Raw genomic sequence first — 12938 nt, forward strand, 5'->3', positions numbered from 1 at the left:
GCATGTTAGGTCCAAACCTGTATGACACACTCTTTGCATTAGAGCACTAGAGACACCTATGTTGTTTTTAGTTATCCATGCTGAGTACATATTTATAAACTGGGATATTTCTGAGCCTGCATCAATAGTTTTGTCACTGATTATATGAAATATAGTAATTATGTATCTTACTGTATTTTTAGCTGTTTTATTATAAGGGTCCATCTAGCAATGCTGGTGGTAATGAACAAGTAGAAATAAGTTGCAAGTTTTAAATCGTTTCCAATATTGAGTTTTAATGCTGTAACTTGCCCTGGGACCTTAGAGTGAAGGGCATGTAATGATTGATTGATTGATTGATTGATTGAATAATAATCTTGTCACCTCAGGTGTTGGAAGCAGAGATGAGGGGGCAGAAGTCTCCTCTTCATGATTTTCCACTTAACGTGGTAGCTTCCCTCAGCTGCTTTGGTCAAAAACAGCAACAGCAACTGTTGACTAATACAGTCATGCAATGGAATGCCATATAACTGACCCTTAGATGCCACAGTAGCAGAAGGGAATTGTTGTGTGTCACTCAGCTGCTTCCACAAGTGGGCTGGCATATGGCAAATCGTAATTCTGTACTAAAGCACAAAGTCAAGGGACCTGACACTTCCCCCTCGCTTAATGCTCCCCATGCCTTTTATCGTATGTCCATGCTTCCTTCTAGCAGTATGTCATTTCTGTCAACCTTGCTCTTGCCCCTGAAAATGCTCTTCTCATTTATGGAGGTGAATTTTTATAAAGAAGATTTTTACAATGATACATAATATTATTGCAAATACAAGACAATATCCACAATTCCTATAATCTGTGCAGTACGTTCTCTGACATAAGGCCCTGACACAGCAGCTGTTGCAATATAGGATGCTAGCTAGTCATGTCAGTGGATATAAATGGAGGTAGTGCTATAGCTGTCGCTGTCATAATCCATTGAAGTCAAAGGCAGAGTATACACTGCAGCTTGACTTTTCCTGACAAAAAAGCTCTTTATTTATATTTGGCTAGTCATCTTGAAAACAGATTCTGGTAGTTGCATACCTGTATAGGGAAGCTTTTAATATTTGATGAATTATTGTATTTTAATATTTTGCTGGAAACCACCCAGAGTGGTTGGGGAAACCCAGACAGATGGGTAGGGTCGTCTTCTTCTTCTTCTTCTTCTTCTTCTTCTTCTTCTTCTTCTTCTTCTTCTTCTTCTTCTTCTCCTCCTCCTCCTCCTCCTCCCCCTCCCCCCCCATCATGGCATCTAAAACCTGGAAGTGAATGAAAATGATACATGAGTATAAATAAGCTATTGGCATGCATAATGAAAAGAGCACACCTTTTAAAGCATATAGGTCAAGGCTTAGAAACAGTGCACAAAAAACCTGACTAGCTAGGCTGCTTGTTGCTACCACCCTCTCCCAGCTGAAAATGCTAAATAAATTCAAGCATTTGGGGGGAGCATTTGTGATATGTATATTTTTAACATTTATTCATTTCTGTAGCAAATAGGGCTTTTTTCAGCCAGAACTTGCTGGAACTCTGTTCCAGCACCTCTCAGGTGGGCACCATTGCCATTATAAGAGAACAAGGGAGGCGGACATGGTGAGTTTCAACACCTTTTCCCAGAAAAATAGCACTGAGTAAGGCTAAACACCCGTGGAAAAAGTCAACAGGTGCTTAATGTTAAGCAAAGGCAGAATAAATCTTAGTAAAGTGAGGTGAAACAGTTTGGTTGTGATGCACGCCTGGTGTGCTCAGTGGTTATTAATTAGGCTTGCTTTAACTTGGACTCCCCAGGCCACAATGTCAGTGAAGCCTTGTACATACTGCCTAGATGAGCATTTCAGTGTAGATTGAGATGCCCACCCAGATATGACTTTACATCAGCTACATACACAGATATCCATGTTGTATTAGGGCAAGGGTTTGGGTTTTATTTATATGTATTTAAACATTGCCCTTAGACATCCATGTGTCTGTAGTTTTAATACATTGTTCAGTAGCATTCATTTTCAGAATCATATTACAGATTGCTTTGGAGGTTATCCCTACCAACTGACACTGTCTCCTCTCATTACTCATATGACTTCATCATTCTCATAGATGAAAAGGTTAATAAATGTTCTGGATAGTTATTTTCATTAATATTTTCAATTAATATTTGATCTTGAAATAACAAGCAGGAAGAGCTGCTTGCTGATTACCTTTTTGCTATCTGAGACAACGAGTGCATAAATGTTAAATGTTGCTGCATCTGCAAATCTTGGAGCACTATATTTTATTTATAGCAGGAGCTCACTATTCCGAGCAGGATATGATGTCTTCTATCTGCTCAGTAGCATCCATTTTTCTGTTGTACTCCAGCTGAAATAATGGCTTCAATTTCTGATGATACCAATATTTTGATCATCAAAGGATAACCTTGACTGTAAACTTACTTTTCCACATAAAGTGGTGTGTGGGTGGGTGTTTTCAGTACACTATATGTGCCTCTCCTAGATCCAGTTCATCATTACAGCATGCATGCCTATCAAAATTTATTTGCATTCTGAGGGTCTTAGCCTTTTTTGTTATCCAGTTCACATACATTGACATGTCCAAGGACTGAAGACCTCAGCATTTGATTTTAAGGTGCAGATTTAATCTGAATAAAGCATCATATCACATTGAGGCTAATCAGTGGAAGAGGGGTGGAGAAACCTTTCTCTGGAATCATTGTACTATGAATGAGTCACCTTGTGAAAGTGGCTTCAGACTAGAATAGTTCCATTGGCATTTGCTCTCTAATAGGCCTTTCAAAGGTTTCGTTCATAGGGTTTTCATTGCTTGTCTTTGTGTATGTGTTTGTATGTGACTGACTGCAATTCACCATGTGATTTTAGTTTATGTGTCATTGAAAATAGTGAGACTTAAGCATTCTTAGCCACACTCTGGACTGTGGTGTTGAGTTTGGATCTTTACTTAATCCCCTAGGAATATTATTTGAAGGGCATGGTAAAAATAGTTAAGTGAAATATAAATTCACTAAACTTTTCATATAAAGTGAAAACCATAAGGTCTATGGCTGACCAGGCTTTGTGTTCAGAATTTTTTACTTGCCAGAACAGTTGTTACTTATTATGTTTTACCATGAGGTTCCAGAGTGGGCTCTAAAACTTTATTCCCCAAATCAATAATATTAACATTTCTGTTTTTAAAATCTGTAAATATTTTGTCAACTAGTTTTGTTAGATCAAGCAGTATGAACCTACAATATTGTATTTTGTTCTCATTTTTTAATATGAAATTAATAAATAGTGAATGACCAGGAAATATTTAAGCTAGTGTGTAAAGTGACCAGTACAGTTGGTTCTTAAAAGTGCATAACTTTGGTTAGCTGATGTTAAATGTTATCTTCTGGCCTATGAGAGTACTTAACTTCACTTACTCATGAATCATCAAAACCTACCCGATAATTTTTTAAAAAATGAAAAGCTATTTTTTTTAATTGAAGAAAGAAATTATATATTTACCAATTCAGTGGTATCTTTTTTAAAAGTTCATGTGATTTTAATTGGTAAATCAGTATGATTGTATTAATTTGTTATGCCTTATCAAGACATAACTTGTGAATTATTTTGTACAATTTTAATTGTATGACTATAATCTATATTACCAGCTATCTCTTCTGTTACAAAGGGTATCATTCAAGATGTGAAAGTCATCTTCATGCCTAATGGATATATAACACAATGCCCTAATCTGAATCGCAGTAAGTAGCACTTTTAAGTATATATATTTAAAATTAAGTTTACAAAAATACTTTTAACAAAAACGAGTGTTTTGTAGTGCCTAGTCATTTGTTGTGCAACAATGTTACATTCTTCCTGAGAAGTACCACTTTGTAGTTGAACAACTAAGATTATGTTTTGCCAACTTTTCTCAGTAAAAGCAGGCTGGGGAGTTATAGATATAACTGTTTTACTCCTTCGTATGTTTGACTGCACATATTTATTTTCTGTTCATTTAAACTGATCTTATAAGTGACCTAGATGACAGTTTCATTGGGAAAGCCAACAAATTCTGGACCCCCATTTTCCAGTTTGCATTGAACTAGGCTACACATTACTGTCATCACACCAGATCAGTTCAGATTTGTCTGTTCAGCATTCTGATGGCTGCATTGCTTATAAGCCAGAGAAAACTGGACTGAATTGCAGACTGTGGGATACCACCCTTCCGCCCATGCTTTTCTGTTACTGTAAGATTCCAATATTTCCAATAATACGTCATAGATGTGCGAGACAACCCAATTTAAATTATTAATTTTATTTTCTATTAAAATGTCCATAGGTTTTCATTTTCTTATAGTCTTTGTAATATTTGTATTACAAATGCTAGAATCAATAGCTAGCATATGGTAGTTTTGTTTTGTATAATATGGTTTTTATCTGCTGTTTTCCTTCCTTCCTTTATTGAGCCTGTCCAACCTGCAGTGATTTCTTAAGCCTGGTTCAAGGAATTATGGATTTGCAAGAACTTCTGGCTAAAATGACAGCAAAAGTAGGTATCTGACCTTTGTTTTACATCCAAGTTGTCATTTGCTTCCCATATTTGGGCAACCATGTACACATTTCTCATCTTTTTTCAGTTTATGTATCATTATGTCAAGGACTTATTTCATGCTATAAATGGAAGAATAAGTTACTGATCCACAAAGAATGCATTTTTCCTTTTTGTTTGAATTGTGGTTGAATACTGATGCTGAGGTTTGCCTAATGGAATAAGAAAACAAGACAGGCACAAGTATTTATCTAACCTGATGCATAGTTGTCAAACATGGTTGTTTCCTATGTCATTCGTTTCCCTTCATAGAAATAAAACACATAAAAATCTGTACCCTTCCAGTTATTGTGAATAACCTGTTCTATATCTAACCCTTCAGTTCTTACATAATATTGGGGTTTGGTTTTTTTGCATGGGATAGCATGATGATGAGAAATGGAGGTCATTGGGATTGGAGTTCTACCAGTAGTCAGGCAGCAGTGGCTGCTCATCAGATGCTGTCTAAATCCTATTTTGTTTCTGAGCTGCCTTCACTTGTTCTTGTTCCATGTGCTTATCTTGTTTATAATAACACATTTTCATAGCATTAAAATGCCAATTATAAAACAAAACATTGTGTATACATACTGGCTCTGTTTTTACATCATTTCTAAACCATAGTTTAGCAATGCATGAGCAGGAACAAACCTCAAATGTAAGTGCGCTCCCATTAACTTCACATAAGGCTAGGATGACTTCATCATTCCTTCCTCCTCCCCCTCTTTCTCTTAAACCAGTTTTATCTGGGCCACACTTCCAGAATGAAAATTATAAATGAGTCTTCTCCCATACAGTGGTATCTTGGGTTACAGACACTTCAGGTTATAGACTCTGCTAACCCAGAAATAGTATCTCGGGTTAAGAACTTTGCTTCAGGGTGAGAACAGAAATCGCGCGACGGCGATGTGGCAGCAGCGGGAGGCCCCATTAGCTAAAGTGGTGCTTCAGGTTAAGAACAGTTTCAGGTTAAGAACGGACCTCCAGAACGAATTGAGTTCTTAACCTGAGGTACCACTGTACTCTGTTCAAACAGCGATTCTGGATCACAGCTAGGATTGTCCTCAATCGTACTTGATGCTCTTGCTCTCATTTAGAAAAGGTATCTATCCATATTCTGTGCATACACACACACACACACACACACACACACTACACTACACTGAAATGTTTAAATGTTTATTTGATTGTTCTTGAATCTTCCCGCCACACTTGCCCTCCTCTCCTGGTGCACCACATGGTTTGAGAACCACTGTATTAAAGCCCGCTTGTTGTGTCATATGGATCAGAGATCTTGGTTCATAACTGTGGCCAGGGTCAAAACCAAATCAACTTTAAACCATACGCCACAAATCTAGGTTGTTTAAACTAACCAGGCATAAAGTATGATCCCTGGTCTAGATGACGTTGACAAGCCTATTTTAAATGAAAGTCAAACTAAAAGTCTCTGAAGTCCCCCCAGTTGTGTACCCAAGGTTTGCTATGGCTTCTTTCTGCTCACCGCTGGTTAGCAGGACATGCAATCATGGCCACTGTCTGTTTCAAATCTTTGCAAAGCTCATGGTTTGAAATCTGGAGCATAAATCAGCCAAAGATAAGCCCTCTTAAGCCCTGCTGATTTCAGTGGAGCAGTGCTTATAGGCTGCAGTCCTATAATGCCTTTGCTGGGAGTAAGTCCTGTTGAACAAAATGAAACTTACTTCTGAGTAAGCATGCACTTTTGACCTTTTTAAATTAATGGAACTTAAAAGTGCCATTCCATTGTTTATTTATTTTTGGTTTTGGTTTATATGAAAACTGCACAAGGCAGTACATTCTACAGTGATTCCCCCCCCCCCCCGAGTATACCCCTGTTTAATGTCCCCATCTTCATGTTTTAATTCTACTGTCTTAATCAGCATGCTTTGGACTTGATCACTTGGAGAAAGAAAAATATTAAATTTCAGTTCATTTTACTTCTGGAAAGTGAGATAATTATTCTGAGACATGCTGGTGGTCTTAGTAGGTGCCAATTACATAGTGCATTGAGTGACTTGTCCTTGCTGCAGTTAATTATATTTTTCTTGCTGATATTTTTTTATTCTAGATAATACATAATTAACATTCTGAAGGTTACAAGCACCCCTACAAGTGGAATGCTCTTTACCTTCTTATTCCATATTCCCAGGAATTGCTGTTTCATTGCCTTTTGCAGTACATAAATTTAGTATTTTGTTGCATTCATAGACCAGTGAGAACATGTAACACTTGTTTGTTTAATTGTCAGAGAAAAGCAAGCAGAATGCAAAATTGCTCATTTTATTTATTGCTAAATAGAAACTTAGTGGTTCAGTTCTAAAATGACACATATCAGTTGTCATGTCTAAGCTTGAAGCCTTTGTCCCTAATTGCACACCTGTGTGATCAGGTTGTTGTGACTTTATGATGAGTGTCTCATGCTCAGTGTCTCATTTTTTTGATATTTGCTGGTTATTTTTCAAGGCTGAGATGTGACACTGAAGTCCTGACACAAAACAAATCACTCTTGTACATTGCTACTACATTATGTATTTAATGATGAAATTATGTGGTTTGCCTGCTCTCTTTCACCCTTAAATGCCCCCTTTACCCCCTTTAAGTAGACCTTTTCTCTTTTTAAGAATATAAAAAAGGTGAAGAAGCCCCTCTTTCTATACCCATAAGTACAAATAGCCTCAGATTACTTTTATTGACATAGATTTGGTCTTTCAACAATTGAGTACTCAATCTGATTAAAGGCGTAAAGATTGCTACTTTGCTCCTGGAGTGTTTAGGATCAAATTATTTCAATAAGGAAGACTACTATGATTGATTACTATGGAATTTGCACTGCACCTCCCCTTGCCACCATGGCAAGTAGGAAGACAGAGACTGAAGAGTTGGCCAAGCCTGTTGTCCCATGTATGAATCCTGCATCTGCAACAGAAGTATCTGCTGTTCAGTTTCAAATGCAGTTGGTTTCCAAACATGAGATCAAATACATGATAAGTCTTTTCCTCCATGAATTATCTTGTTTTTTTCTAATGCTGCATGTCCTAATGACTACCACCTCTCCTTTTGACAATTAATTCAATTAATTCACCTGCAAAACCATTCAATCCTACACGACAGAAAGCATAATCTGCTACACGCAAAGACCCACAGTGTCCTACATGCACCATTGGGTTATAGCCAGTGACAACCCAGCAACCATGAGCCTCCAATATAGATAAAATATAACATACATAATACGAACACAAATATTTATTATTTCAAAACATTATTAAAAGTTAGCTAAGCAACATATCCAAAATCCACCAAAATTTTCCCCTACCAACATCCCGGACAAACCTTCTAATTGAAAGCAAAAGTGTGCTGGACTTTATCCTTGTGTTTGCTTTTATAGGGGTAGGTGTTGTTTCATTTATTTCTGGAATTATGGAAGTATTTCTAGAATACTTGTAATGGTTCTGAGAGCACAGGTGTTAGCAGTGTGCTCTTCCTATATTTATCCAGAGGCCAAGCTGCTTATGCAGTGTGCAACCTTCTTGCACAAAATACCCTTTCTATGTAATACCCATTATGTCCCTTTACGTGCTGTAAATGTTCAAAACATACACTGGAAGTGGAAAGGCCATGCGTCTGGTCTGAATTATGGCTCCTATCAGGAGTATATTTACTGTTGGATGTGTGGTATGTTGTGAATGAATGCAGTTTGCCTGAATAATATGCTTCAAATAGGAAGGGGTGGGGAAGTGTTTTAACATTAGAAAAGCAATGGATCAGGCCAGAGTCCCATCTAGTCCAATTTCCCGTTCTCAAATACCTATGCAAAACCCACAAACAGGACCTGAGAACACTGCTTGCAATTCTCAGCAACTGGTATTCAGCAGCATACTGCCTCTGGCAGTGGAACATAGCCATCATCCCTAGTAGCCATTGAAAACCTTATTCTCCATGAATTTGTCTAATCTTCTTTTAATGCCATCTGAGTCAGTTACCATTACTGCAGCTTGATGGAGCGAATTCTTTAGTCACTATATGCTGTATGAAAAGGTGCTTCATTTTGTCTGTGCTAAATCTTCGAACACTCAGCTGCATTGTATGCCCTGGAGTTCCAGCAGTATAAGAGAAGGCGAAAAACTTTTTGCTATCCATTTACTTCATGACATGCATAATTTTATATATCATGTATTATCCATTACAAGTCACTTCCCTTGGGACTTTCCCAGTCCATCTCTCCATGGCATTCTATTCAAACCTTATTCTGCTGCATATCCTGCATATTGATAAATTCCAGGAAGCCAGATGGGAACCAGGGAAAGAGCTACATCTATGAGCTTCATGTTACGGGTTTGACTAGTGGATTTGGAATACAGATCATAGCATTTTGAACTTTTCCAGTTCTTAACATTTTCCAGAATAGAGAGCCAAGAATTGGACACTAAAGTTCTAAATGGATAGGTTGTTATTTATAGACATAATAGTTATTATTTAAAAAGTTAATAATTATGTGTTGCAGACATGGTGTTACTTTGATTGCCAGTTAACAGATTAGACAATTGCCCTGAGATCCTCATCCCATATACAGAGGTTTCTTTAATTTGGACTGAACTAAATACACTAGCAAAGCATATGCGATTGCCTTCTATGGATCTGGGCTGATTTATACCAGCTTAAAGTCATGCTGTTTTCATGTGATTTTGTCAGTATGATAAAACCTAATTCCTCTGAAGATCACTAAGCTGTGCTTTTATTTTCCTTTGTATGAACCCATGTGCATGAATGCCAGGAATTAAATCAAGTAACTTTCATTTATAGCTAAATTATGCAGAAATGAGGCTTAGTCAGTTGGAAAACTGTCACTGTGAGAAGACTTGTCAAGTAAATGGAGTGATCTATCGAGACAAAGACTCATGGGTAGAAGATGATCACTGCAGGAATTGTACTTGCAAAGTAAGAAACTTCTAACTTATATATGGGGGTAAGATGACTCATTACAATTCAGTATAAGTTTGTTGAGTACATAATGTCAACTTGGAGGGTTAGTTATTGGCATTATGCATAGCATTATGTACAGAGTATGGGGAGGGAATCAAAAATGATACCTGCCTAAAAGCAGTTTCTTTCCTGTATTTAGATGCCTATGTTTTTTACTGAACATTTCAGTGTTTCCTGTGTACAATTTAGAATTGCATTACTGAAGTTTGTGGGAAAGGAGACATTATCTTAATTGTATGCACGAGTTGCATTTTGCATGACAACAACATGTATATTGTGTTCGTGGTATTTATTATTTTCAACATCAGAGGAACAAAAGTTGATTAGTATGTAAATCTTGTACTGTTGAAATTATTTGATAACTATCAGAAGAGAGGTTTTGTTTGCCCAAGAAAATAGAAAACTGTTTGTTAAAATGAAGATGATTGACAGAGACTGTGAAGGTGTTATTTTGTATTTGTAAAAATGAGTAGATGGCTTCTATTGTCTAACCCACTTAGTGATTGGTGGAATAAGGGAAATAATTTATATCTGAAATTTAATAGATGTTCGCATAGGTAGCAGCTGGATATGATTATGGTTGCTTCAGAATGGTGAAATTGTAGTTGCAATATAGCTTATCCAAATATTCATAACTAAGCTAATTATTTTTTCCACAAGTTTAGAATGTTTCCCGCCCCCCTAAAATATACATTACTTTATACCAAAGATAGCCAATGTGGTACCCTGCAGAGCTTTACAAACTTCTAGCTGCCATCAGCTCTAGCCAGCGTGGTCAATGGCCAAAGATGATGGGAGTTGTAGTCCACAACATCTAGAAAGCACCATGTTGGCTAACCCTGCTTTATGCAGGTGTTTTAATCCTATTTTTCTATTCTTTTATAGAGTGGAGTAGTGGAGTGCCGGCGAATGGCCTGCCCACCATTGAACTGTTCGCCAGATCGCCTTCCAGTCCATTTAACAGGCCAGTGCTGCAAATTGTGCAAGTGTAAGTATAAGTATTGTGCTCTCTTCTTTTTCTCAGTCATACTGATTTTACATGCTTTTTTGTTGTTGTTAGTTATGTAGTCAAGTTGTGGAGTGATGTCACTTCAATTCGGGAAGCCCCTACTCCCTGGGAAGTAGTTTGAAATTTGACTCTGCCTTGCATTTTCTGGGAGAGAGGCATCCGGGAGTTAAAAAATATGCTCATACCATGTAATGGACTTAAAATTCATAATTAGTAAAATTTTACTTTTACACATGATTCAGCCCACATAAGGGTAATGTTTGAAAGGGACGGTAAACTATGGCTTTGTGCAATGTGAATAAGCCTGGCCATCTCCCAGGTTCTTCCACTAGTCATTTCATCTGAATTAGAACTGAATTTAACCATATAGTCACAATATTTTCTTTTGTTTCATGTCCCCTAATTAAAATATGAATGAATGAACAAACCTACTCTTTTGTGTTTTTTGGGTTGACACCCATCTCAACTTGTTGGTGTACTTGGAAATCTGTTAGAAGAAATAGATGTAAACATTGATTAAAATTGATTGCAAATCTTGACAGAATGATATACTTGGGACAGTTTTTGGGTTCCATATTTTTCCAGACACTGAAGCTGTCTATACTGATGATACTGTGTGGATTGATTTCTCTGCCCTTTGTCCATACAGTCATTGACAGTATGATCAACTGTAATTGTCTTTCCTTAGGGCTTATTGAGCAGATAATTAGCTATTTTTTTTAAAAAAGAGTTAAAGCAACTAGCATTTCTTACCTAAAAAATGCAGGAGGATTCTTTTTTCTCAGTTATCTTTAGTTAATCCCTCCAGTACAGAACATGCTTTTTGAGATCAAAACTGACTTTCTGGCAAAGTCTGAATATTATTCAGATTTTTCTTCCCTTTTTGTCTACATCCAGCCTTGTTATATAGGCTGTCACATTTGAAGCTGAAAAATACCTCCACCAGCCCTGTGCCCATCAGAAAGACAAAATCTAGGTTTTATATTTTCTAAGATGATGATTTACAAGCCGTAGCTGCAAAAATGCCACATTTACCACACAAATGTTAGTCAGGTGTTTATTACAGTCAACAGATGAATAAGACAAAATGCAAAGTTCCAAACAGAAAATAGGGAGTCTCAATAAAACCAATTGTTTTAAAAAATGATAGGCTAAGAGACACAACTATATCTATATATTAATATAGAAGGGTATGACTTAATCACATCAGTAGCGTACTGTTGGGTGTTGGTGCTCATCTAGCCTCCTGATTTGCTGCTGCTTGATAGAGGGTGTGGCAGAGCCTGGTGCCATGCAAATGTACCATCAGAGCCAATCTGTTGAGTATTCCTACCCTCATTCCTGGTAAGCAGCAGCAACAGATAATGGGAAATCAGGTGAGCACCACTGCCTAACCACACTATCTGCTATTGAATCGCATCATACCCATGTTGACAGGTCTTCTGAAACAAATTCTATGGCATCATGGTGGAACGGCCTAAATAGATAGACTCGTAATCTGGGGAACTGGGTTCATGTCTCCGCTCCTCCACATGCAGCAGCTGGGTGACCTTGGGCTTGTCACACTTCTTTGAAGTCTCTCAGCCCCACTCACCTCACAGAGTGTTTGTTGTGGGGGAGGAAGGGAAAGGAGAATGTTAGCCGCTTTGAGACTCCTTTGGGTAGTGATAAAGCGGGATATCAAATCCAAACTCCTCCTCCTCTTCTTCTTCTTATATGTCTAGCTGGGAGGCAGGTCATCATTATATACTCTTGACATGCTGTATTCTTCAAAGATCATCGTCATCTTCATTTTTAATTTGTATACCGTCTTTCTATCTAACAATACTCAAGGTGGTTTACAAGCTGAAGAAACAAAAAATGTACATCTTATAACAATCTAATGCAATACAAATATGTGATAATAAAACATAACTTTAAAATAGGCAACCTACATCAAAAAAGTAACATTCAACAATCATTAGAATAGTGATGAAATCACATAAGTGAAACTTTGATTGTCAAAATGTGGTGGTATAGATGGATTTCAAGGAAGATATTTTATAGGATTTACACACACACCCTTTGTTGCTAGCATACACTGTGGTGTAACATTTATAAGTTGATGGACAGTATATGGGGAGAATTTGTAGAAATAAAGTGCAACTGCTGAGGATAAAATTTCAGTATGGTGTAATATTTCTAGTTCCTTTGCTTGCCCTAGGCCTATTACCACCTTTCCTATCTCTCGTTTTTTACCTCAGACCTAGTTGCATGACTGTTACCAAAGAAAATTATAGATATAATTTGAAAGGTTGAAAAGTAAGGTTTTGTCCCATTCTGCAGTGTTGGAGGTTCTTGA

At 37.3% G+C, this 12938-nt stretch overlaps 1 protein-coding gene across 5 annotated transcripts in view; it reads left to right on the top strand.

Moving 5' to 3' along the window:
* NELL1 (neural EGFL like 1) overlaps nucleotides 1-12938 on the top strand; it is a 363706-nt gene that overhangs the window by 119302 nt on the left and 231466 nt on the right. For all 5 annotated transcript variants that reach the window (XM_053389174.1, XM_053389155.1, XM_053389145.1 and 2 more), the window contains exons 6-9: nucleotides 3688-3760; nucleotides 4469-4551; nucleotides 9409-9543; nucleotides 10474-10576. In XM_053389174.1, the coding sequence (XP_053245149.1) occupies nucleotides 3688-3760; nucleotides 4469-4551; nucleotides 9409-9543; nucleotides 10474-10576 (394 nt within the window). The remainder of the gene's footprint in view (nucleotides 1-3687; nucleotides 3761-4468; nucleotides 4552-9408; nucleotides 9544-10473; nucleotides 10577-12938) is intronic.

Source organism: Podarcis raffonei, chromosome 1 (genome assembly GCF_027172205.1).
Source record: "Podarcis raffonei isolate rPodRaf1 chromosome 1, rPodRaf1.pri, whole genome shotgun sequence".
NCBI classification, from domain to species: Eukaryota; Metazoa; Chordata; class Lepidosauria; order Squamata; family Lacertidae; genus Podarcis; species Podarcis raffonei.